The sequence below is a fragment of the Tetrao urogallus genome (genome assembly GCF_951394365.1).
Source record: "Tetrao urogallus genome assembly, chromosome: 3".
NCBI classification, from domain to species: domain Eukaryota; kingdom Metazoa; phylum Chordata; class Aves; order Galliformes; family Phasianidae; genus Tetrao; species Tetrao urogallus.
The window spans coordinates 44,277,506-44,304,336 of record NC_136815.1 but is presented as its reverse complement, the minus strand read 5'-3'; the positions used below and the strand labels follow the sequence as shown (position 1 = coordinate 44,304,336).

The 26,831-nt window shown below is 37.2% G+C and overlaps 1 protein-coding gene across 3 annotated transcripts in view; it reads right to left on the bottom strand.

The window, feature by feature from the left end:
* Nucleotides 1-4,828: 4,828 nt before the first annotated feature.
* SS18 (SS18 subunit of BAF chromatin remodeling complex) overlaps nt 4,829-26,831 on the bottom strand; it is a gene marked incomplete at both ends in the record, with an annotated part of 40,603 nt that continues 18,600 nt past the window's right edge. The window contains 7 exons of one of the 3 annotated variants that reach the window (XM_079534006.1): nt 4,829-4,855; nt 6,952-7,085; nt 9,771-9,893; nt 10,614-10,706; nt 12,845-12,949; nt 13,688-13,855; nt 23,095-23,316. In XM_079534006.1, coding sequence (XP_079390132.1) covers nt 4,829-4,855; nt 6,952-7,085; nt 9,771-9,893; nt 10,614-10,706; nt 12,845-12,949; nt 13,688-13,855; nt 23,095-23,316 — 872 coding nt within the window. The remainder of the gene's footprint in view (nt 4,856-6,951; nt 7,086-9,770; nt 9,894-10,613; nt 10,707-12,844; nt 12,950-13,687; nt 13,856-23,094; nt 23,317-26,831) is intronic. The other 2 variants (XM_079534004.1, XM_079534005.1) reach the window with 2 other exon arrangements.

The window sequence follows — 26,831 nt, the reverse complement described above, 5'->3', positions numbered from 1 at the left end:
GACACCTGAAGATGTATTCTTTTCTCCACTTCATTTGGCATTACTCAGTGGTCCCAACAGAGCTCTGGCATAGTTTGTATCAATATTCACCTTTTTTGATATTTAATACTTATTCCTACTTCCCCTTCCTCCCATCTAATCTGATTTCCAGCACTTCACAGTCCACCTTACTGCACACTTCATGTTTATGGCAGCTTCTCAGAGAACTTCAGGATTTGTGAACATAAAGATCAAGATAATTTCACTTGAATGTGGATCTCCTGAAGTAATTTTAGTAGATTAATAGGTTTACATTTTTTGTCTACATGTGCATTCTTTTGTACTTAATACATTTAGTATACTGTTTTAAAATATAAACACTTATCATCTGGCATAATGTTTTATATAAATATATATTTAATTTACTAATGCGCCCAGTTATCCTTTCATTCTAGAAGGGTTGTTTGAATCTAGAATCATAGAATGGCCTGGGTTGAAAAGGACCACAATGATCATCCAGTTTCAACCCCCTGCTATGTGCAAGGTCGCCAGCCACCAGACCAGGCTGCCCAGAGCCACATCCAGCCTGGCCTTGAATGGCTCCAGGGATGGGGCATCCACAGCCTCCTTGGGCAACCTGTTCTAGTGCATCACCACCCTCTGCGTGAAAAACTTCCTCCTAATAACCTAAACCTTCCCTGTCTCAGTTTAAAACCATTCCCCCTTGTCCTATCGCTATCCACCCTTGTGAACAGTCATACCCCCTCCTGTTTATATGCTCCTGTTTGATCTGCTTGAGGGCAGGGAGGCCCTGCAGAGGGATCTAGATAAGCTGGATCGCTGGGCTGAGATGAATGGGATGAGGTTTTACAAGGCCAAGTGTCGGGTTCTGCACTTTGGCCACAACAACCCCAGGCAGCGTTACAGGCTTGGGGATGAGTGGTTGGATGATTGTGAAGAGGAAAGGGACCTGGGGGTGTTGGTTGATGCTCGGCTGAACATGAGCCGACAGTGTGCCCAGGTGGCCAAGAGGGCCAACGGCATCCTGGCCTGCATTAGAAATAGTGTGGCCAGCAGGAGCAGGGAGGTGATCATCCCCCTGTACTCAGCACTGGTGAGGCCGCACCTCGAGTATTGTGTTCAGTTTTGGGCCCCTCACTACAAGAAAGACACTGAGGCCCTGGAGCGTGTCCAGAGAAGGGCAACGAAACTGGTGAGGGGTCTGGAGCACAAGTCTTACGAGGAGCGGCTGACGGACCTGGGATTGTTCAGTCTGGAAAAGAGGAGGCTCAGGGGAGACCTCATTGCACTCTACAACTTCCTGAAGGGAGGTTGTGGTGCAAAAGGGTCTGGCCTCTTCTCCCAGGCAAATAGTAGGACCCGAGGAAATGGCAAGAAGTTATACCATAGGAGGTTTAGGTTGGATATTAGGAGAAACTTTTTCTCTCAAAGGGTGGTCAGGCACTGGAATGGCTGCCCAGGGAGGTGGTGGAGTCGCCGTCCCTGGTAGTGTTCAAGAGGCGCCTGGATGAGGAGCTACGAGAGATGGTTTAGTAGCTTGTGGCACTGATAGGAATGGGAGGGTGGTTGGACTGGATGATCTTGCAGGTCATTTCCAACCTTGTGATTCTGTGATTCTGTGATTCTCTCTTCAAATATTGGAAAGCCACAATGAGGTCTCTCCCCAGAGCTTTCTCTTCTCCAAGGTAAGTTCGGACTCATTGCATAGGATTTCACTTTTATTTTACAGTACAGCAACAGTTGCCTGTGTAGGAACATCAGCCATTCCCTCAAAATTTCTTCAGGGCTCCAAGCTGAATTCCACCTGGACTTGCTGCTGTAACAATTTCCCCTCGTTTTATAAATTCAAGCATTGGCTCCTTGTTTGCAATCATTGTTTGGCCATTTATTTATTTAACCAAATGAAAGTATGTTTCAGCATCCTCTGTGGTGAGAACTGCAGAAATACGGTACCTTTGCATCAAGTCCCTGCCCTCCTTTATCAGCAATACTTCTCAAAAATTAATTACTTTAAGTATTTTGAACTAATTTGAGGAAGGCTGAAGTAGGACTGTTTGCAGAGAGAGCATTTGTCCTGCTTCATAAAGGAGCATGTTTGCTTCCTTAGGTTAGAACACTGTGAAGTCAGTTTCATTTTGAACAGCGAGCCAACTTCTCCCTATTTTGAGTCATTCACACAGCAGAAAGGGAAATACAATCACCTGAAAAGAAATATGATGGCAAAAAAATCAGAGCACTACAATAATTACAAATCATTTAATTCATTAAGTTCTCCTCTTTACTCTTCGGACATTTGTACTGTTTCTGCACACACACTGCTCTGTCAGTCTCTCACTTGGCTCTTACTTTCTATACTCTGTATGCAAAATGCCCAGTGTAAAACCTTTTTTATTAGTTTGCCATTGGTTGGATTTTATTTAGTAAATAATAATTACTAAAACATCTTGCTGTTTTTCGTCACCAGGCTCCTGTTGTGCACTCCTGCTTTTTGTTGTTTAGGGAAAACTGTTTCTTTTTTAATATATAACTTTGGTAGAAACACTCACTTTTGAATGGAGCGACCTCCTCTTGAGTTGTTCTGCTGGCATAATATCAGAGGAATAAGGTAATTTTTGTCACCGCCAATTAAAAAGTTTTACGAAACAGGACTGTTATAAAACAATTAAACCTTGCAAATGCAGTAGTCTCTAGGAGGGAAACCCTGGAGGAAATTCTGCTTATTAAAATTGCAATTTTAGTTTCCATTAAAAAGGAGAATAAGACAACACAAGATGGGCTGGCAAGACAAATTATTTCTTAATGTCAGTTGAGCTTATTTCAAATGAGATAACATATCTACACCAGGTTGGGTTCAACACATTGTTGCCTCCTCAACTCATTTATCTAATTCAGTCATCTTGATTATAGCCTCGTGGACCTACATTTTCAGAGGAAGAATTTCGTAACAAACAACCTACACAACATGCTGATTACTGAACAGTTAATTCTAATTAACTTGGCTATGGCAAGAGAATTTTGATAAAGTCCTAGAATGCAAATACAGCTTGGCTACCCTGGCCAAATTTCTATAAAATAAAAACTCACAGCAGAGTCTCCAGATGAGACATCAGAGTGATAGGGATCTAATTTAAAGAAACAAATGAGAAAATTAAAATCACAAATAATTTATTCTTCTGTTAGAACTGATGGAGTACAGTTTTAAACAGCAACAAAGTACACAGTGGTGGAAAATTGGCACAGAACCTACAAGCATTTCATTCATAATAATGCTCCTCATGCTGTAACTGTTCAAAACTTAATGTGTATTTTTTAACAACCAACTTTAAGAAAATTGTTTTCCCTTAAAAAATGATGAAATAAATGAAAACCTCGTTTTCCATCTCTATTGTCAGAGATGTCAGGAATATCTTTTCTTTTTTCTTTTTTTTTTTTCTCTCCTCAACATCATCTCTAAGTGAAAAAATAAGGTTTTACTCCTGGGCTCATCATAAGTTTTCTCATTTCTATAAAAAGTCGCCAGGAATTCTGAAGGCATGTATTCCTGCACAAAACAATATTCATTTATTTATACAGTTGCAGGACAGTCCCAAAACCAATTTTTTTGTGTACTATGCTACTGATCAAGGTGCTGCCTCTATCTTGCATGCAACACTATAAGCGTTAATGCAGTTCAAAACAAAATTTGGCATTGACCTCACCAACAGATTTTTATTTTTTATGTTATAAAACACCCCTTGGTCTCATGTTAACCAATAAGAAAAACGGACACGCACAAAAAATGCCCCCTTTTCTAAAGATATTAACTCCCAGTTAGGAAAGTTTAGATAGGTTTTACAAAGTCTTCTAGGCTAATTTGATACGTACAAATTATAAACTAAAGGTTAAAATACACTTACACAATACAGTCCTGTCCTCCATACTCTTTTTCAAATTCTTTGCATATTTAAGCCAGGTAAAATTAACACTTGTCATTTTCTTTGTTATTGCAATTATTAAGAGGGATTACAGCTTGCTTATGCAAAGCTGTGACAAAACACTTGATAAATACAACCCAAACGTTTATCCTGTTACCCAAAAAATGTTGCAGAAAATTGTCAAACTATGTTAGAAATAGTTTTTACAAAAACGCTTCACTCAGAAAAATTGGAAAGCTTAAAAAATTAATCTTTGCACAAGACTATATTATACTGTCCTCAATTATGCTCCCATCTAGATAACTGGGATTCTCATTCTTTGTACATGAACCTATCAGTGATGTACGATGCTCTTCATCTTTTTTCACTGTTATCTTTATTGTACACCATTTTGAGACTTACAGAATCAAGCACTTATCACGACCCTACCCATTTTTAACAGCAGATTTCTTATCCTGTCCAGCGAGTAGTGTACTGTCTTGCATATTCACCACATGAAAAACATAATATACAAAATATTGCTGCTGTAAAAAGTGTGCATATCCCCTTCCCCCTACAAAAAAAATCTGTGGAAAAAATATTAAATTCCCATAACCTTCATAAACATACAAAGCTGTTCGCACCTTTCAGTCTGTAACAGTCTATTTGATACACAGTTCTCAACTCACTGCAAATTGCTATGTCACGTATTTTCTGTCCAATATTGCCACCTAGAGTAGAGACGTGAAACCAGCTTCTGAGAATCTACAGTCTTTTAACAATTAACCCATGAAGACCGTATACTGTAAAACAGCCACAAGATTTTTTCCAAAAACTAGATGGAATGGGAGGTTTTCATCTCAGGAGGATGTCCACAGTGCTGAGAAGACAATATGGCTGCTAATAGATATTGCCTACCGGAATGTGAATACTTTTCACTGTTGGTAATTTCCATACTGACCCTAAAAAGGAAATTCAAAATACATAATTAGGCCACAAGGTATATTTCCCCGTATTAAAAGCTCAAATCAGAAGATCTTCCAAGCAAACTATGACATTAAAAGCTGAACACAAACGATAACAAATGACAAACCATGTTGATGAGGACAGAGCTTCATTTCAGTTAAAATCATTTGTGTTTTAAGGCAACATGGTATCCATCTAAAGCCAGCAATCAAATCTGATCAGAATAGTATGACTTTGAGCTTAATACACTACTGTGAAATTTGCAGAACACTACAGAAAAACGACAGACAGAAATTGCTGCCCACCTAGACTTCAAAATTTATTTTAAAAATTTAAGGTCACCTAAATTCAAGTAATTCAAACGGCCTGTTTTTGGTGACACTTAAAAATACTCATCTATCAAAAATCACAGAAAAAGAGTGATACATGTAGCTCAAAAACCAAGGAACAACCCGGTGAACACAACTAGAAAACTTATCTTACAAGAATCAATTATTATGTACATCCAATTGACAAAATTAGCTGATTCTCTCTATTTCTTTTGACAGAACAACACATAATGCAGAGAAGGCAGAAGTGAAAGCTTCACTCCTACAAGCCTAACAGGATCCTTCACCATAGCGTTCAAGGTCTGCAGAAACAAATATTGCACTACTGAAGTGGATGTCCTCCGTAAGCGCAGTCTCAACACTATTTCATGTTAAGTACCATCACAATATGGCAATACTTTCAATTTCATTTTTATGTTGCAATGTCAGTTTTTCCATTGTAATATACCAATCAGTCAGGAAGAAAAATTTCAGAACAGCTGCCAGAGGAGAATTTAAGCAGCGGAATTCCTCTGGGAATGGCGAGCACAGAACTGCAAGGAGGTCTTCTATAATTGAGTTTTCCTGTCAAACTTAGACTGCGCATACAGCATACCTACAGAGAGATCTATCTGTTATCTGTTATCTCCGTTTCTAAGAAAGTTGGAGGAAACTCAGCAAACTGAACCTCAGTTCCCTTGACCCTACATGTGCCACAACCAAAGCATATTCATGCAGCTAACACTTTTCGTGAGGGAGTTACTGCTTTAGTGCGTAAGTACTTAGTTTATCTTTTAAATAATTAGGAAAAGTAATTGCATCTCTCAACTACCCCATAGAAAGAGTTTGCCTGTTTCTTCTTTCTTGTCTTTTTCAGTTTCTGTAGGGAGGGAGCCAGCTGTCCTCCACTAGAAACGCAAGTATTTGGGGTTTATCTCACTTCCAAAGAAAGTTCTTAAGAATTCGATTCTTATTCTTCTTACATATCAGGATTTTTTTTAAACACTAAGATTTCAACTGGATCTTAAATATATTTTGCTAGCTCAATTCTATTTATGCCAAGGAAAATAATGCTGTATGTTTCAATGACAATTCTGAGCTTTTTATATTGCAAAACTTTTATTTTTACAGTTGTGTATGTTCTATAGGAATAAAATCTGTTTCATTCAACAGTAAGATAGCAGTTTTTTTACAAGAGTCCTCTAGTACAACTCCAGCCTAGAGTTTTGATGGGGTATTCTTGTTTGTTTTAAACTTATCCTAGCAGAGATGGGAAAGAAGCCAGTAATTTTCACATTACATTTTTCTCATGTATTCCTTTTTACTCTTTAGAGGAAACCTGTGAAAAAATAGTTTCCTACCTCCCCACACAGCTATACAAGTAAGACGGACTTTAGTTGTACACGAGAGGTGCTTCTACAGCTGCGAGGATTACCAGATTTGTATTTGTGGAAAAATCAATTAAACAACTCAGCACGAGATTAAGGGATTTAGAAACCTCAACTTTCAGATTTGTCATTTCATAATCAGCTATGAAACAGATGAACTTAATTTTTAAGGTCTCACTTTGCCAAACTGCCTTAAACTTTGCAAGCTCAAAAAAGAATAACTAAGTACACTTCTAGACAAACATTTCTGGATAACTCTACAATTAATAAACTCTTGAGAACTGTGCACACATGCCAGAGAGACTACATCCCTAAATTCATCAGTCAACATGTCACAAGAAACCAAAATTATCCAGTGAACATGTAAGAATCACAACTTTCTGAGTGAAAGAATACCTGGTCATATCCGTAAGGCCTCTGCTGTGGTGGCTGTGGTGGCCCAGGCTGTGTGGGTCTGTATCCCCCATACTGCTGGCCTTGTCCTTGTGGATAATTGGGATACTGAGGTCCAGGGCCACCCTGCGAAGGGCCTGAAGAACATTAAAATGGAAAAAAGAAAAAAAAGGGGAAAAAAAATTAAGACTGCTTAAGGAATCAGGAAGAAAATGGTACAAGTATTGGGTTTCACAACTGAGCAAGGCTAAGAAGTATCTCTACCATGAAATCAGGTCTTCTATCTAAAAGCATTGTCAGGGACAATGCTTCTCTAATCCCAGAAAGCACCTTAGCTGACAATGCATGTTGTGCTCCAACCATAGAAAATTTACAACTTTTTTTTTTTCCTAATTACCAATGGATGCAGTTCCATACATAAGGTCTAAGAACAGAGAAAAAGCAAGATGTGACAAACCATGAACAAGAGCACTCTCCATGATTTAGGGAGGCTCACTCTTCTCTTACTGTATGCTACTCCAGTTTGCAACTTCATTATGTGAGGAACAGCCAGATGAACAATTGCATTTAGTGTTTGGGCTTTCTGAAGAGACCAGTAACGCTGTACTGCCATAAAGTCACTTCTCACATCACAGCAGGCAATCATAAACGGGATGTGAGGAAAGCAAGTTACATGCATAAAATGTGTGATGTCACAACCAGTAAATGCTACTGTCGGAAGAAAAAAGGCACTGCCTACATCCCTCTCCTCTCATCACCTTAACTTTACAGGAACAGGATAGAAAAGAACTTCAGCTCCAGCCTCTTTTGGCTGTAAAAGGAAGCAGCTCTTTTGTCAAGACAAACTTTCTGTCACTGTTCACAGGGACTAAGCCAGTCAATCAATGGAAGCTGTATGTTACTACATATACTATATATATACATATATATACATATATATACTGTTGTATCAGGCACTGAAGACATCTTTCAAAGAAAATTAAACTCATCCCCTTCTACCTTGGGAGATGTGATGTCCTGTATATTTCAGAGATACTAGATACTTCAACACCACCTGCTAAAAACTGGCAGACTCAAGAAGAGCTGTAACTCCGGAGAAGTACTTTAGAAAAAACTGGTGTTCTTTTGTGTTTTTTTTTTAATCAGAAAAAACAAGTTCTGTTTTACCAATAAGATGACTCAGCACAAGAGAGAGAGGGCTGTTGAAGCTACAGGGACTGGACATTAAAACCACATCAGCCTGTAACTCTTTCGATAATTTCGGATCTACGAGACAATCAGAAAGATGACCTAGCAAAGACAAGTTCCTTAGCACATTACCATTCTCCTCAGGTCTCAAATCTCCTTGAACTATACAGCTTCTGCTTTGAACAGTGGAAGAAAACCTTAAAGATTGATAATAATGACTGAGATCCTGATTTATTTTTGCAAATTAGAAAGCAATTAAATATTAAATCGAGCAAGGGTATTATATCCTAAAAAGTGCTGTGTTCATCTGACAAATGAAGCTTGGCTTTTATTTATTCATGGTAATACTTTATGATTGAATTCTAAATATTCAGTAATAAATTCTACAAAATGAAGTGGAATCTTAATTTGGAGCTTCAGTGTCTATTTTTACTTATTAAAAAAAAAAAACCTAAAAAAGCATGATTTTTGTGTTTACAAAAAAGTAGCTCCCACAGACTTCTTCATCCTTTTGTTCTAGTATCTCTTCACCTAAATTTTCAGAACATTCGACTTCTTTACTTAATCAGAATAGAGATCTAGATAGACTTTCATTCTGATCTTCATTCTGTTCCTATATTAAGCTTAGCAGAATGTAAGTACACAGACATCATTTTGGAACTATAATTTTTTCCATAACGTTCAAAAGGAGGAAATTTTATAAATGTTAGTGGATCTTCCTTAAAATTGTCTCAGTGTAACTGGATTTGGGGCAAACCTGGCATTTATCTACACAGTAGTCACCTATGGACTTCCACACATTCCCACAATGCCGGAAGTCTTTAGCACACAACCTACAAGAAAGCTAAAGTTAAAATATATGCGATTAGATTTCAGGGATCTCTTCCTAGATGTTGCATCTCTTAAGATAAATATGTACAGTTTTACAATACTCAACAATAAGCAAATCAAGAGCACTATTTTTAGTACGATCTGCTGTCTTACAGTTATCACAAACAGTGCACAAAAATCGCATACTACTACTTTAAGTTTCCTGTTTGGGTGTTCTCCTTGAATTCAAAGAATTCATCATTTAACTTGTGGCACATCATACATTACACGGTTTGCACTATTAGCACAAGCATTTGCAAGACAAATCCTTAAAAACATTATAGGTAGTGCTACTGCTCTTTTCTTTACTTGTCAGTACAAGAATTTCAATAGAATGATTCATCTGTGTTGGATGAAATTTAAAAAGAGGTTTTGTTTGTTTGCTGTTTTTAAAGATTTTGTTCTAAATGCCAAGCCCAGAGATGAAGTGGTGCAAGTGGCTCTTTGCCAACTTTGTGCCCTCTAGACTGTGTTCACCAAGAGGACAGAATAGAGTAGAACTTTTCTAAATTACAGACACTTCTGAAAATAGTATCTAGACATTGCTCAGCTTTCTGTGTAACCACTTTGTCCAATCTTGCCAACAGATCTACTTGCAAACAGATGCTGTTCTCTACACTTTCTTCTTTTGCTCCACTGAAATTGAGAGCAAACAGCTTTCTTGCACAAGCCCGGCCTTTCAACGCAGTACAACCAACATGCAATAACATATGAAGACCTCTTAGTGCTATCTCTGATTTCTGCCTGCACCATCAGGTTCTTACCATAACCCTGCTGTTGTCCAGGATAGCCTTGTTGGCCTGGATATTGCTGCTGTTGTGGTGGATAACCCTGTTGTTGGGGTGGCCCTTGATATGCATCTTGCTGCTGACCATACTGTGAGTTTCCTGTAAGATTATTGTGAGAAAGAAGAAACAACTGAAGGTGCTTACTTTATTAAATATTTTTCCTTTTAAGATGCACAGCCAACAACACAAGAACAAAATGAAAATGCAATATTGATTTCAAAAACTGAACAAAACAAAGAAAACTCAAACCAAACAGAAGGAATTCGGCCAAACAAACTGCAGTTAAAGCCAATTTTGCAAAGTTGAACTGCAGCATTTTCAGCATCTCTGCCAAAGGAGCATTGCATTTACTGGAACATCACAGTCATAAGATCATGACTATACTAAATAAAATAAAAAAGACAAAATTAAGGACAGCTACAAGAGCACAGACTAGCTACACAAGATCAGCAAGCTGTTTCCTAACGGCACTATAATTACAGAAAATATATACACGCACAAAAAGATTTAGAACTGAACCAACAAATTTATGTTTAAATAAAAATTTCCATTGAGATTAAAAAAAAAAAAAATCTCTGAAGTGTTTTAGTCATTTTACTGTTGTTAGAAATGGCAAATTATGGTTATATATTTTAGGTGTTTGCAAGAAATTATTCTGAATGCTTCGAGTTCCCTGCAATTCTCAAGACAGCCAGCAACTAGTATTCTACAAGAGCTTTGCATGGGTATAAGTTGTGTTGTGCAAGAATTTTTGTTCCCGTTGCGGGTGGGGGAGGAAAGGGAATGTATGTGCGTATGTGTGTGAAGGTATATAGATACCTCCTTCGTAGTAATGTTGTGAGGAATCCTCATAAGGCCTATCGTAGCCTTGTTCAGGATACGACGGTTGCTGATAACCGTAATCATTATGACCTACATCAATTCGACAAGAGACAGGAAGAAACGTTAATGGCCTCTGAGTGAAAACCCTAAGAATATTTCATTTCTCAGAAAAATGAAAAAAATTTCAACTGGATATACATGAAAAATATTGTTCAATTGTATTAGCTAAAGTTTTATTAAGATGATTTTCTTTCATATTGAATTAACATGTGACAGGAAAAAAAAGCTTAAAGCAGTAGTTTTAGCAACATCACAGCAAAGGATGATCTTAACCTTCTGCTAATTCTTGTTGGGGAAAAAAAAGTACTTTATCTTTCACTCAAAAAGGGGAAAAAAAAGCATTTAGGCCTTTCACATGTAAATAACCTGAATTAAATTAGAATGAACAAAGAAAGCAATTATCATACTTTGTCTAACACCTGTTCCGCTGATCTCTAATTCGAAAGCATATGCTAAAAGCAGTGTGAAATAAAACAAATAAAGCTCAATGAAGTTATGAATTACAGTCTATATTAAACCTTGCTTTGAAGTGACAGAAAAATAACATTCTCAAGGTCGACGTTTCCCTACAAACATAATTTCTACAAGCCTTAGTGAACCTTTCCTCTTCCTCCAGTCCTGAGCAGAATCATTACAAATGTACTTTTCAGTTCAGAGACAGTAGGTATCTCCAATCATGAAACCAATACATGCAGTAAGCATCCCACTTGTTTGCTGCTTTAGGAGTAAGTACATCTTACAGATGAAAAAAACATATTGCGTTGCTACTCTGGTCAAGAAATGAAGCTGAAATTTTGTTTAAACTCTGAATAAAATTAGATCAGGTAGCTAGTATAGGAGAAAACAGTATAGTGGTCTTTGTAATTAATTCTGGAAGCGTACAACACTTCATAGACGTAACCTAATAAAATACACAATCATTAACACAAGTTTTATAATACAATCTATTTCAATAGAAGTGTGATAAAGAGGTAGCGATAAAGAATGAATCTTTAGAAGGAATAATTCTCAGTGATTTCCTCTGTGCTGCCACAGATCTGTCAGTGGTAATGTCCAATTGCCTTCACTATAGTAAATATACTGCAATCATTTAAAGTTCACGTTTATAACATGCAAGTTCAAAAATGAAAGCTTAGTAATTATGAATTATGCACACTGTAAGAAAACTTTACACATATATCTCCAAAAAAAAACGCATGTAAACTTATATAAGCATGGCTTGTTGTATCTCAAAATTAATTTAACAGAAATGAAAATTCGGATAACTAACTTGTGCCCTTTTATTTGCAATGAGCAATGGCTTTAACAATTACACTGCTTAGCTTTGTGTATGTTTTTTTTTTTTTAAAAGACATTAACATCTACCACATTCCTTGAACTTCTTACAAAAGCATTATGTACCACACACAATTCTCACAGTAGTCATGACTCAACATTTTTGTTCTCCCAGTTTCTGTCAGTCTAAGAACAGGTCAATTGTAACTTTTCCAACTTATAACACAATACAATAGCCTTCAGCATTCTAAATTCCACGAGGTAGGAGGACAGATTTATGCAATTCAAAGTTTTGGTCTTGCCTTGAAAGCTCTGGGGGGGGGACTTCTAAGGAGGATTCACAATTACAAGATCCTCAGGGCAGGGACCATTCCATTCCTTTGTGAAAATTACACTGAAGGCCCAGACCAATAGAACAAGAACGCAAGTGCGACATGAAAACTAAGCACTAAGTTAAAAAATAGAATATTTATAGAAAAAAAAACAACACATTTCTTAAGCAGCAAGTTCTTCCATTTCAGTAGAATCTTTATTAAAAGGATATCACCCCCTCTTTTATTTGTAATGAAGTTATGTCTTAATTCATCTCAATTATACTAGACATACTAAAGAGCTCTCCTTTTAGATACACCAATTACAGATTTTTTACTTTGAAATACTAAACTGTTGTTATAGTTTCAAATGGGAGTATTACAAATTACATACTCTAAACTTTAAAATTGACTACTCATAGTAACTTAAACTGTATAAACGATTCTGAATTTGGAAGCTTTTATAAATGTGAGGTACGATATTCCATTACTACTTATGCCCCACTCCCTAATTGTGGGCATATCTGCATTAATATTGGGCAGGTATAGAAAATGGGAAAGTCAACATTTATGAGAGATTACCATCAGGGTAATATTGCTGGTTCATGCCTTCTGGAGGACCTTGTCCACCATGACTGTATTGGTCCCCATAATAGTCTTCCTGGCCTGAGTACTGCTGTGGTGGGCCTGAAAAACCACAACCAGTCAATACGTAAATAACTTGTTTTCTCTATTATAAAGCCTGCTATTTTCTGATTTTACTATGAGAAATATTTCTCAAATGTACTCCCCACCCATATCGTTGCATTTCAGACAACATATGTAATCTCTGTGACTTAAAAAAAAAAAACAAAACAAAAAACACATCTCTATATAATTTTACACACACAAGCATACAGTTGTTTGGCTGCATCAGATTGAGCACACATATATCAAACTTCAGTTCTGAGATCATTTTAGGAACACATGTATAATAGCACCAAGCATTAAAAATAAAGATACTCTTTTTCTAAAAGGACTGGGTAGAAAGAAAAAAAAAAAAGGAAAAAAAGGAAAAGTAGAAAAAGAAAAAAGCAAGGCTGCACACTGTTCCTTTTTTGTAACCGAGCAAATTCAGAAACAGGTAGGTATTTGGCTCTTTTTCTCCTATCATCTTAATATTGAAACAGTATCTGAATCAGCATGAGATGCATATGTTTAGATACTTTCTGTCAGAAAGAAAACAAAAGAAACACTTGTATTCAAGTTAAGTTGTGATACCAGTAACCTGTTGCTACAAGAAACAAACAAAAAAGAGTCTGCAAAGTCTGTAACTGGAACACCCAATGATTTCACTGAGATTCGGTGTAAGCAAGAAAGTGATTTAAAATAATTTCCAAGATGGATATTTAAAATCGATGTAAGAACACTGAAGTGAAGTCCTACCTTGTTGTGGCGGTCTGTATGGAGGAATCTGTCTCTGACCCATCATGTGATTGCCTTGGTTAACTTGGCCCATCATTCCCATAGGTGGTTGCTGTCCCTGGTAATGCTGGCCACCAGCTTGTGGCATATTGTATTGCTGGGAAGGAGGCTGCTGGTGCATCATTGGACCTATAAAAGAAAAGTAACAAGTGTGTCTTCTGTAACTCCACCATAAAAAGCAGATCAGAAGCCTCTATCTTCAGTTCTTTCAGATTGGTTGTTTCTGCACCTATGCAAATGTACACAATGAATTCAGCAACTAAGTCATGAAAGAGAACTCACACTACGTAGGACTGCTTTCTAGATGTCTTTTTTGAACTACAGACACAGTTTTGCTCATAGACAAATAACTGAAATGTTCTTCACTTTTCTATGTTTGTTTAAAAAAGAATCTGCAAAGAAAACGTAGATTACCACCTGATGGTGAAACCTCAACAAGTTGTGGAAACATTATTTAACATTATGAACTCCTTGGGGCATAGTTTTAATACACGTTTAGTTGTTGTTATAGCCCATTAACAAATCACTACCTGTTATCACAAAATAAACAATTTTATTAAGCCTGTAAAGACAAACAACTTGCATGACTAAGTCAGACAATATGCAAAAAGACCCACAGGAACATGTGCTCTGACCACCACACAATAGTCCTACATAGGCTAGTATGAAAATCTTTCAGTACCAAGCTTCTGAAAATTTCTATGACCACAGAAAAAGAACAGAGATCAAGTACTGCCTATGTTTTATCAACCAAGAAAAACTGGTTAAGGCTGAACTTGTAGTCATGTTAACGAGTAATGAAAACAGACAGTTAAAGAGTGACCCACTGACACAATATAGCAAATGAAATTGATGACCAAGCCATTTCATATGAATGTAGGTTACACTGATAAAACTTCTAACAAAGAATAGCTTCTTCACTTCCTCAGAAGAGTTATTTCAGTATTAAAATATGAGAAGAGTTGTGACAAGGAGCTAAAAATTTTCAAATAATCTACTTTTATAATACATCAACTGAAAAAAAGCACATTGCACACTGTAATTACACACAAAGAAGAGAAAGTAATTAGTCTCACTGAAAAAAAAAAAAAAAATCAAAACAAATCAAAATATCAGACCAGAACAACCACACTCTGTCTCCATTCCAAGAGAAAAAGGCTGCCATCTACTTGTACTGTATGCTAGTTTCTGCCATTGCACTTCTTTTTTATTATTTCTGTTACGAACATAGTGCTAGAGCACTAGTAAGTCCTATGTTAGACCTAAGTGCTACAGAACTAGCTAGGTACAGTCAGTACCAACAATGGGTTTACAGATGGAATAGAATACAAAGTCACTTGCGTCCTCTCCATGTGGGGTTACAAGAGAAAGTTAAGCCAAATTAATGGTATGAATTCAAAGTGTGTTAGTTAAAGCCATTGAATCCCTGTGTGGAATCTCTCAGTGAGAAGTGAAGTGGCCTTAGTTCTGTTAAGCTTAATTTTCCTCTGAGGATAAATACTGGCCACTCTTAAAATGATCTTGTTCTGCTTCTACTCTTCAGGGTGACAGTTTCCATGTTCTGATATTAAAGTTTAAAAAAAAAAAAAAAAAAAAGGTTTATATTTGGATACTATAATTATTTTTCACTTAAAAATAAGTTTCATTTTGATTTTCTGAATAAGGAGGTAATTTAGATCATTCCGTTTCACTGCTTTTCCGCTTAGAGGTACTGAGAAAGATGAGGCAGCCTTTAAAAAAATAAAAAGTTCTTGCCATAATATTCCTAGATCAAGAAAGCTTGTTAATTAACAATATTAATATTAGTCACAATACAATGTGATAAAATGTGTTGGGTCCCCATGGTGCAATGTAGAGGTTTTCTGTTTGCTTTTTAAATTAGAACTTCATTAACGCTTTGTAGAGCCACAATGAGAATTCACTGCCCTGTATCAGACTGTGTGTTGTGTTAATAACTGAGTGCCTGGCTTCCTTCCAGTTTGGTTCACAACTCCCTCTTACTATGAAGATAGCTAGGAGAACAACCACGGTCTCCATCATCTCACACACCAGAAACATTTTATGTAGAAGTTTTGAGGGGCGGGGGGATTTTGAATTTGCTTTTTCTTTCGGAAAGACCAAAAATGAAGCTACATTTATTCATCATACAGTGCTTACATGGCACAATTGTAACTAAGAGAACCCCTTCACAAAGCTTAAGTTAAAAGCCTAAGATCATCAGTTCACGATCTAAACATAACTATCATGACTATTAACTTCAGGGAGACAAAATATCTTATTTGCACAGAGCCCAAAGAGAGTGCAAGAAAATACTGTATAGAGCTTCCACTGTGAATATGCAGGAACAGGGACTGACTATGGACTTTCTAAGAAACTAACTTGGCAGTAAAACCTCAAAAAACTACAATGTTTCTGTATATTAAGGACATCGCCTTCACATGCTAATACACTGGAAACTTTCTTGGGAAAAAAAAGCCTGAATAAAAAGATAAAAGGAAATAATAATATTGTAGGGTCTGTGAAGAATGTGGCTAATTTGAAAAACGCCAAATATAGATCTATATCACGCGTATAGAGTGAGTGAATGGATAAGGGAAGTCAGACAAAAGGTGGAAACCCAACTATTCCCTGTAAAATTTAATTTAAAAATTTAATCAAAAATAGTTTACGTTATCACGCTGGCCTAGTGGTTGGCAACCCTGAATGCAGCAAGGGGGTTGAATCTAGATGATCACTGTGGTCCTTTTCAATTCAGGCCATTCTATGATTCTGCGATTCTAAGATGCTGCTCAGCTCAAATAGCCTTCTGCACCTACCAATAAAAAACCCGTTCCTGTTCCAGACACTGTTTCATAAGAAGGACTGATATACAAGAAAGAGAAGGTATGACCATTTAAGTAAAAATAGGTTGGTTCCAGATCTTTTTAAAAATCATGCTAATCTTGGGGCAATTTCCTGACAAGAAACTACCTAAGGAATCCAACAATGTAGCTGTTGGACACACAAAGCAAATAGAGAGAAAAAGCAAACTAGAAGTGGGCCCTAGATAAACCTAATAAATTTAGGAAATGCACTGAGGATGAATGAGCTGCTCAAAAGTTTAGCAGTTTAAAATGTCTACTTAGCCTTGTCTTCTGCTGAAACACGACAACTGATGGCAAATGCTACAAGGGAGCAAGAATAACTGCTAGCATAGCTGAAACTTCTGGAGGAGAAGCAGAAAAATGAGAATCTACACTCCAATGACTCTGTGTTCCAATTCAACAGCTAAAGGAAAGGCTGGCTATAACAGAAAAGTAAAACAAGCTGTTGTTTCTCTAGTCTTCAAAACTAAACACTTTTTGTTGCTAAAAAGAGTCTCTTCTTATGGCATCAATAAAGCTACTGGATACTCTCATCCAGAGTATTAACAAAAAACACCATGCCAGGAGCTAAATCTCACCTTGGAGTCCACTGCTGGACAAACAAAACGTAAACCTAGCAATGCAGCAGCACTCAGCAAAATTTTGTTTGTTGTCACTGTTTTCCTTTAGGATTAAAAAAAAAAAAAAAATTACAGTAATTACTTGCTTTAAAACATATATGTTGATAATTCTTGCAAAAGCGAGGTGAGGAAATCTAGCAAAGGGCAAATTTAACTTTCATTTTTCTCAAGATTATTGACAGTCTAGTTTTTCTATGCCATAGGATAGTTTTTGCTACTCCTAATAACAGGCTGTAATAAAGGCAATGGAAACTTCTCCATACTTGCTTTCTCCACGAAATTTTTCCTAAACTGAACCATTATTTCAGGTGTCATTTAAGGCAAATAAAAAAGACAAAAATGTAGAAAAAAAAAAAAAATAAAATCCACTAGTTATCACTGTTGCCTTTCATTTCTCTTAAGGAACAAACATGATAGAACTGTGACATCTGTTTGTCTTCTTTTATTTTTCATGATAGGAGAACTGCAGTGTCATCCACAGCTAGACAAGCTACAAAGCCAGCTATAGCACACCAGCACTTCAGAATTTAGAAGAAATTTTCTTTTTACTGAATACCTTGTATGCCCAAAACTTTATGACTGTCCTGCTTACTTCATGGCACCTGTAAAGCTACTGTAAAGCAGTTCAGGTACTGAAACGAACAGACTTTTCTTCCATGGGGATGAACAGACAGCAAGAAATTCATAAAAGATCCTCAACCTCACAAAAGATTTTATCCTGATCTGTCATACCTGAATATGTTTCTATTTCAGATAACACTGATGTTCCCATCCTTCTGTTCCTTTCACTCTATGGTCAATGAAAGGAGACACAGGATTCCACACCAGCCTAGTCAGCTGTCTCTGTGATCCGTTCATATTTGCTTGTAATACAAAGAGCTCTGAAACTTCATGGAATTTTCCTAAATTCATATCATTGAAATTGTTATTAAAAATGTCTCAGCATCAGACTACACAACTGGTCTTCTGCAAGTAACTGAGTCAACACAACATTCTCATGTAGGGTTCAGCTGTTAAAAGGAAACCAGTCTTGCTTCCTCACCCCAAGCAATGTATAATGCTCATTAAATAATACCTGAAGGAGTATGGCACTTGCTTCAAGCTCTTCTTGCATGGGAACAGGATACAGCAAGATGACACGAGAAACAACAATAAGAAACAACAATTCTGAGATTGTCAAACTATTACTTCGTTGGTCCTTACTCTTAAAGCATTTGAGATATGAATCTGACTGTGAAAGATCTTTTCAATATAAATAAAAGGAATTTCCACATTACAGAACCACATAGAATCACAGAATGGCCAGTGTTGGAAGGGACCTCAAGGATCATGAATCTCCAACACCCCTGCCACATGCAGGGCCACCAACCTCCACATTTAATACTAGACCAGGCTGTCCAAGGCCCCATCCAATCTGGCCTTGAACACCTCCAGGGACAGGGCATCCACAGGGCAGCCTGTTCCAGCACCTCACCACTCTCTCTGTAAAGAATTTCCCCTTGACATCCAACCTAAATCTTCTCTCCCTCAACTTAAAACCATTTCCCCTTGTCCTGCAGTTATCAACCCTTTCAAAGAGTTGATTCCCTTCCTGTTTGTAAGCTCCCTTTAGGTACTGAAAAGCTGCAATGAGGTCACCCTGCAGCCTTCTTTTCTACAAGCTGAACAAGCCCAGCTCCCTCAGGCTGTCTTTGTAGGGAGGTGCTCCAGCCCCCTGATCATCTTTGCAGTTCTCCTCTGGACCCCTTCCAACAGCTCCCTGTCTTTCTTGTACTGAGGGCTCCAGACCTGGACTCAGTACTCCAGATGGGGCCTCACAAGAGCAGAGTACAGGGGGACAATCACCTCCCTGTTCCTGTTGGCCACCCCTCTTCCTCCCTTGTGAAAAGTCAAAAATTGACAAGAGTTAAAGAATTGCATTCAACATAAGTAGCTTCCCATACAGAAGCGAAAATGCATTTACAAAAAAGAAGCTTCCCCCTAGTCAATCAGCTCTTGTTGCTTCCTGTCCTTTCTGAAAGGGTAGCCAATATTTAATGTGGATGTCCCAGGCTGCTACAGCAGCTTTCTGAATAAGTCACCCACAGAATATTCTGTTTCTTAAGTGCAAAATGACTAAAACTCTATTGTAAGTAGACTGACCACATATGTGAAAACTTTTTCTCATTTAACACATTTCTATGGCTAGCATTTTATAAAGCTAGTGAAAATCAATAAAGAGTAGACCAAAAGAAAATCCCACAATGGCTTCTGTACTAAGTATTCAATTCCTTAATTAGCACTTCTTTAGGTTTTTTCCTACTAACAGCGTATTTCTCAAAATGTGTACATGCAGTAAGATGTTTTGCTAAAAGCTACACAAAAAACATTATGTTAAGAACACTGAAAAGTTAGATCAAACCTTTTCATGCATTATAGTGTCATCTTCTATTATATGATAGCAGGCTTTTTTTCTACAAGTCCTGTCCTCATTCAGTAACAGATATTATTCACTGAAAAGCTATTCAATATTTTGTTTCCTCCTAATTGCTCAGCGTGAGATGCCATGCCAATTCAAACTCTGAAGACAGAGTTACTAATTTACTCATGGGCTTTCTTATAGTATTAATAACTAAAATGCCTAAATCTTCATAATGAAAATACTTTCACGACACTCCTGTGAAATCAGATGCTATTATAATCTCACCATTCAACTCAGTCCTTAACAGATCAGGAATCCATACAGGGAAAAACTATGGTCAAAAATATCTACTAATTTCTAATAGCCAACTTGACATGCTAAGATTTTATCTTCTGGAATATTTAGCATTATATTGAGTTAGCGTTGTTATTAACTGACAGAACTAGTAGAATGTCTTATTTTCAACAGAAAAGAAGCAAAATGTGATTATGAGTTCACAAATGCTTCTTAGCAGCAATACCAAAGTTCAGAAAATTTTGCCTCATTTCTGCTTCTGAATGGCAGCATGCAGTCCTAATGAAGAAATCAGAAGTCTCAATCCACTTACTAACTTGCAGGGGAACTGTTAGGTTGCAGCTTTAACTGGTGATTGAACACCCAGGCACAGGGAGCACACTGCTGGCACCTGTGCTCCGCATGTGACCAGAAGGGATGGACCCAGAGTGGAGCCAGGCTGCGCTCATATAAGAGCCAGACACTGAAGGGAAAGCAGCTCTTGTACCTGGGATACTTCCTAAGAAAGACCTGTGCACTAGAGAGATCCTTCGCTAGTTGCGTGAGTTTAACTCTTCTTTCTGCATACCGACATGCACGTGCTGTAACACACGTAAAACAATACATGACTGCTGCCTACCTGCAGATACTGTGCCTGGTATCACCAAGAACCTACCAGAAGCACTTTTGATTCTTTGTGAGCAGAATGTACCTTTTGCTTTAATCGCATCCCAATGCATTTCCTAACTGCTCATTCACTTAAATCAGAAGCCTGCAGTGGCTGCATTTGGCTGAGTCCCTGTGCTTAGCAAGACTGGACCTTGGCCACCTACTTTTTTTACTACTATCTCACCACTTATAACAGACTTGCCTCCCATTTTTTTCCTCCTGTCTAGGAGCCATAAGAGAGGGAAAATACAAAAATGCTTCCACTAATTTGCCACAAAATCTCAGAACAAATACAACAATTAAGAGAAGAAGATAGAGAAAAGGGTTAAGTAAACTTGTCTAGGAATATTCCTGTATCAAAAAACTTAACTACCAGTACATTACAAGCATCCACAACTTCAGACAGAAGAGCATTTTCTCGCTGTTATTTGAAATTTGACTGATTTAGAACAGTATTTTCATTGAAACAGCAAAACAAACTTCCTGTTAAATTATCCTCCATTACTAATGAACCAGTTTCAAAGCCTTGCCCCAAAGCAAGGGGGCTGGACAAGCTGATCATTAAAGGTCTCTTTCAACACAAACCGTTTCATGGTTTACACAAGAAATGCTCTACTTATTAATGTTTTTGTTTAACATTAATATTTTAAAGAATGAGTTTTTCAGCCCACTCTCCTAAATGACTCTCCATTTCTGTTGAGCTTCCACAAAAATTACAGACTTAACTAAGATGTAAAACCATGAGCCTGAACAGACAGAAGGACCTCTTGTGACGTTACGCGCAGGCAGTAATATCAGCTCATGTTCTAACAAGATGTTTTGCTCTTCTTCTTGAACCTATAATTTGGTTAGACGCTGCTTTATTCCCAAAAGCCACTTCAGTGTTATTATTCGTTCAGAACAGAAACCTTTTAAGTATTTTTCTGCTTAACTTCTAATGAGCAACTTCCATGTTTGATAGAGTACTGAAAATACAACAGAGGAATATTACGAGGAAGAGTAAAGATCACAGTTTTGAGAAGGAATAATCACTAGTCCTAAACTGTAAGACAGTCACACAGAGTAAGTTTTTTTTCTGTGGAGCAACTTAGTTGATGGCTCCTTCACAAAAACAGCTGCATATTTATTGCTAACTCTCTGCAACTAAGAAATTTCAACAGAATATGCAGGGCTTTTATAAAGCATTCTACAATGGTTAGAAAACGACTCCATTGTGTATTGCATAGAATACACAGATAACTTGAGAGTTGAGAATCAAAAATATTCACACTCATAATGGTTTCTTCTGCTACGTACCTACCTTTTTTTTGTTTACTGTTAAAATTTAAGAAAAATGCCACTAAGAATGTGGGCAACAGAAGATTTATCAGACTTCCCACTTTCACTACTGGTAAGAAAGCTGCAGAAATAGCTGGTTTAGCTTGACTCATTTTTGGTTTCATATCATCTTCATCTTTCCTCTGTTTTGAACCTCTCAGTGACGTAATGACCAAACAGATCAGTGCAAATTGCTCTATTTGTACACCTCAGAAAGAAATGGCATCTACGTAACGAAGTGGAGCCTATATCTCCAATAAAACCATATTGTGAGAAGAACCTGTATCACTGGAGTATTTTTTTTTCCTCCGAATGACTAGAAAGAGAATCCTAAAAACAGGAAAAAATGTTCTACAGCATGAGGAGACAAAAAACCCCAAATCATACACTTCAGCTAATAAGTCTGTGTAAACTCATACAGATTAAAAAGGGAAAGCAACACACAAAACCCAAACCCAACTTGCTGTAAGCAGAAGTCTTGTTTCTGCAGGATGTCTTCTATTGGGTTGTATGTCTAGATTCAGTGTAGAAACAAACGAACAGCTAAGCAGAAAATACCTCTTTTTTGCTGACTTGAAAACATTCATACAAATAAGCAGTATATATATATTTTAATAACTTGGTCTGCTGTGACTCTAATACAATATTTTAATTCTGTGATGTCTTTGCACTTCACCAAGGAGCATACCGTCAACAGTTTCTGCTATGTAAATATCCTAGATACAAAATTAGTTTTGAATTTTACTATATACACAAGGACATCTTCTGAAAACAGAACCAGGAACAATCCTCTACACTCTACTGAATTTTATTTCTTACAACTAACAGATATTCTGAGCTAAAACAGCATGCAGGAAAGAACAAAGATTAATTAGGTACAAAAATGTGAAGACTTGAATTTTTCACTTCACCCAAGAGACTGAAGAGCACAGATATATTTTTATCAACTCAAACAATAATAACAGTTAGAAGTGTAAAGTCTGGGAAAGTTAAACCGTAGTTCAAATTTACAAGCTGTGAAAACAGATTTAAGCCCATCTCACAAAATACCAGAAAACAGTGTCTGCAAATATAAAAATTCATCGGCACATTGGAGAATAGAAATATAGAGTCCTAAAAGATGGGACATGCATTTAGGGAAGGAAATCTACAAGAGAAGTTCTGTTAAGAAAAGTCTGAGTGAGAAGCTACTTTTTGGTAGAAGCAAACAAGCACCTCATTTACCTTGGTTTGGTTGCATGTTCATGTTTGGTCTGGGCCCATAGTTGCCCATTGGCTGTCCCTGGCTCATGGTCATCTGATTCTGCACTGGCATACTCTGTGAGGATGGCACTGAGTGATTATAGCCGCCCATCGACCCGTGGCTACTTGAAGGCATGTTCATGGAACTGTTTGTCATATTGAGTTGGTTAGGTCCAGGTCCTTGCATAGGCATATGGTTAGGTCCTTCAAAAAGAAAAGCAGGGGGAGAAAAAGGGTTCTATATTAAGTACTATACAACAGACAAATGCAGTCACACCAAATTACAAAACCAAAATAAAGCTATTAAATACAACACGTTTAAGAATGTTTATCCTCTTGCACTTTCAAGACACCTTGCTGAAATAAACAAGCAAGCTTAGTTTATCAAGGAAAGTGAAAAGAGTAATAAAGGTTTACTGCTCCCGCAAAACAAGATAAGCAGAGATTGCTGAATTGTACAAAGACAGATCCACCACAAACGCAGGAAAGTCGGTAAACAGAATGATAACCATGACAAAGAACAACAGTCAGCAATACTGTCCATGAATACTGTCTAACTGTGTTACACAGACAACAGAGAGGGAGGAGACCATCGCTAACCATGTGATCATCGCGCTGAAGTAAAGCTAAGGTGAAAAAAAGCTCCAGACTGTGGTAACAAGCAACTATGACAGGACTGCAAGAAGACTTCTTCCTCTGTTATAATTTCCTAAGGAAAGGAAGACGCAGGATTAGTGTCAGAAAGTAAGGGCATGGAAGTGGTTTTGTTTCTGTTTTTTAAATTTCTTCTTAAAGCTAGAAGTTGTCTACAGCAGATACTAGAGAGCTCACCAAGTACACAGTGGAATATGTTTTTGAAAAACAGTAATACAGGAAGTGGAACAGGGAAGACAGAAAGAGAGAAGTTGTTGAGCACATAAACCAGCCCCTTAGGGAAATTATTTTACAGTTAATGTCTAGGGCAGCATCAAAACAGAAAAAAGCACTCAAGAAGCAGTGGGCAGAGGCAATATCAGCATGTGTATTTTCTGGGATCAAAACCAGAATTTTGTTAATGTGGAGCTAGAAGAAAAGGACAGAGGTAAAGCTAAGATAATAGTATGGAAAAAACCTTGCAAATGATAAAGAAGAACGTATTTGAGAAATCACTGCCAATACACTTCAGTAGGTTCTGCTGCATATAAGGACTCAACAGTTACTTTTTCTTAATGAAATATGAAGAACGTGAAAAGAGGAATATGAATGAATGAGACAAGAAGTGCCTATCTGTCATTAAAGTAACTGCTTTAAATACTTTACTAATTAGATCCCGTGTTAAAACTAAAGTTAGTGGAATAAGTATCTTACCTAACTGATACTGAAGTTAACTCTCAAATGCTAATAGATAGCATCTTAGTCCTGAGACTAAGCTGTAAGTGCATTTGAGACAACATTTGTAGGAAGCAAAGAATTTGGAAGAACTTGCTGGAGACATACAAGCACGTATTATTCAGGAAAGATACCTACCACTGTCAAGGTAAAGGTCACAGAACCTTACAGCTCGTCTTATCTTTCAACTTTTTACTTATCAAACAAACTGAAGAAATCAGGGAGAAAATTTGACATCAGCAAGAACATTTTTATCACCTCCTTCCAAATCCATGCCCTACCCTTAGTCTGCATCATAAATTCAATGAACAGAATTCTTCACACAAGGTTGCTTTGGTTTTTTTTTTCCAGATAAAACCTATCATCTGTCACAGGTACAGATGCATCGAATTCCACTACAGGCTGAAAAAGGCTTGTCTTGACTGTCTTCACCAGTAAGAGGATACAGACACTTATCTGTCAAGGGAAGCAATTAAGGGTCTCAGCAGTACTTCAGGCTCTTTATTAGCCAGAACACAAATGTAAGAAAAATCACCCTTTGCCCTTCAGGTAATGGGAGAGGTCTGTGGCAGAACTTTTCAGCAGTTCATGCACTGTTACTAGAGAGCTCTTCTAATCATCCCATCAGTCCTTCCACTCATACTTAGTCCTCTGGAAGCACCTACTTGGATGAGGCCTACCAGAAATCCTTAGCTAGCAATTTTAAAAGCCTAAAATTTATTTCTTCCAGGCAACTTGTGATTTTTGACCCTGGATTCTCATGTCTTGCACTGAACTCCTTGAGGACAGATAATCTCTTCAGTTATTTAAAGTTTTGTACCTGACTTCTATCATAAAGCATCTTATGCAATCTTACACTAAGTGCCCTATAAAGAGAAAGCAAATGTATACATCCAATAAATAATTGCAAATATGTGTCTACAAAATACAGGAAGACGCGCAAACAGACAAACTAGTAAACACTAAAGGAAAAACAAACATTCAGATATCCACTTAATGAGATGATTCTCCTTCCCCTTCTCCAGAGTGTAACTATGAAGCAATTTTAGCATGCTTTCCCAATATTAGAGATGCCCTCATCCTAAGCTGTTTATCTTCACATCCTCAGAGACAACCTTAAACACAGATGGGAAAGAAAAGACATTCAAAAAAGGTACATGTTGGGAAGAATGGCTAAATTAAAGCTTAGTTGGAAACTGTTTTTAAGCATTTGTCTAGGTGAATACCCAAACAAATCTATTTACCTTTCACATATCTTCATAAGCACTCTTTTCTTATTCTATCTAATTACAAAATATGTGTGTTTAAGGAGTGACTTTCCTCCCCTGTGGCTCTGCAGTGAAGTCATTATGCTCACATTGTGACTTAGTAATCCTTCTCCTTGGAAAAGATCATTATAATAACAATAATATGATTACACTAGAGGGTCAAAGAGACTGATTTGTGAGAAGCAATGCTATTCTCCATGGGAGCTGATGGTTCTTAGATGGATGGAAGACTCCTCAACCATAATATCTCTGCCCTATTTAAGGAGCTAGCATATATTGTTCTTTCTACTTCCAAGCACAAACAATGACCAATACGTACAATGCAACTGACTTCTCCTCTAGATCTTCTATTATTCACTTCTTTCGCAAGATCTTTTGATGCTATTTAGCTACTCTTTTTACAAAAGCTGCCACTATCAGGGTCCATTTCATCAAGATTTGAACACAAATTAGAAACCATAGCTATCTTTATATTTTTAGCTAAAGTTTTGCATAGTTATAAGCTGTGTTGATTGTCATGGACCTTATCCTTGTGACCAGTGAGAGGTGAATATACAAAGATCCTTTGATAGCACTTTCCTTTCCTGGAAGAATCAATACCCTGAAGAGCTTTCGTATGAAAAGCTCCTCTGTACAAAAAAATAAAAGGGGTCCTGAACAAAAGCAATCCGGGGAATGTAATTTTAAGTTGAAAGCCAACTCTCACCGAAGAGGCAGTATGGCTTTATGAGTGGAAATTCTGGAAAACAGCCTCTCTATAAAGAAGCATGCTTTTTCCAGGACTCCCTCCTTTCTGATCTGACTGCTGAAGGGAATAGTTAGCCCAAAGCCAGTACTGGCAGACATAATGTGGAATTTTATCATCTTGTTTCACTGCTTTGTTTTTGACTTCTCAAGCACTTTTTATTACAAAACAGGATGGCATAAAAAAGACTTAAAATTTATACCTAGAACAATAATCTGGAGGCTGTTTCTTTACAAATCCCTTACCGTTCAACATGTCTTCAATAATAAAGAACACAGAGGATTAGTGGCAACTGGTGACTTTCTGTACGAAAGTGAACTAATTATTTTTTTCCCTTG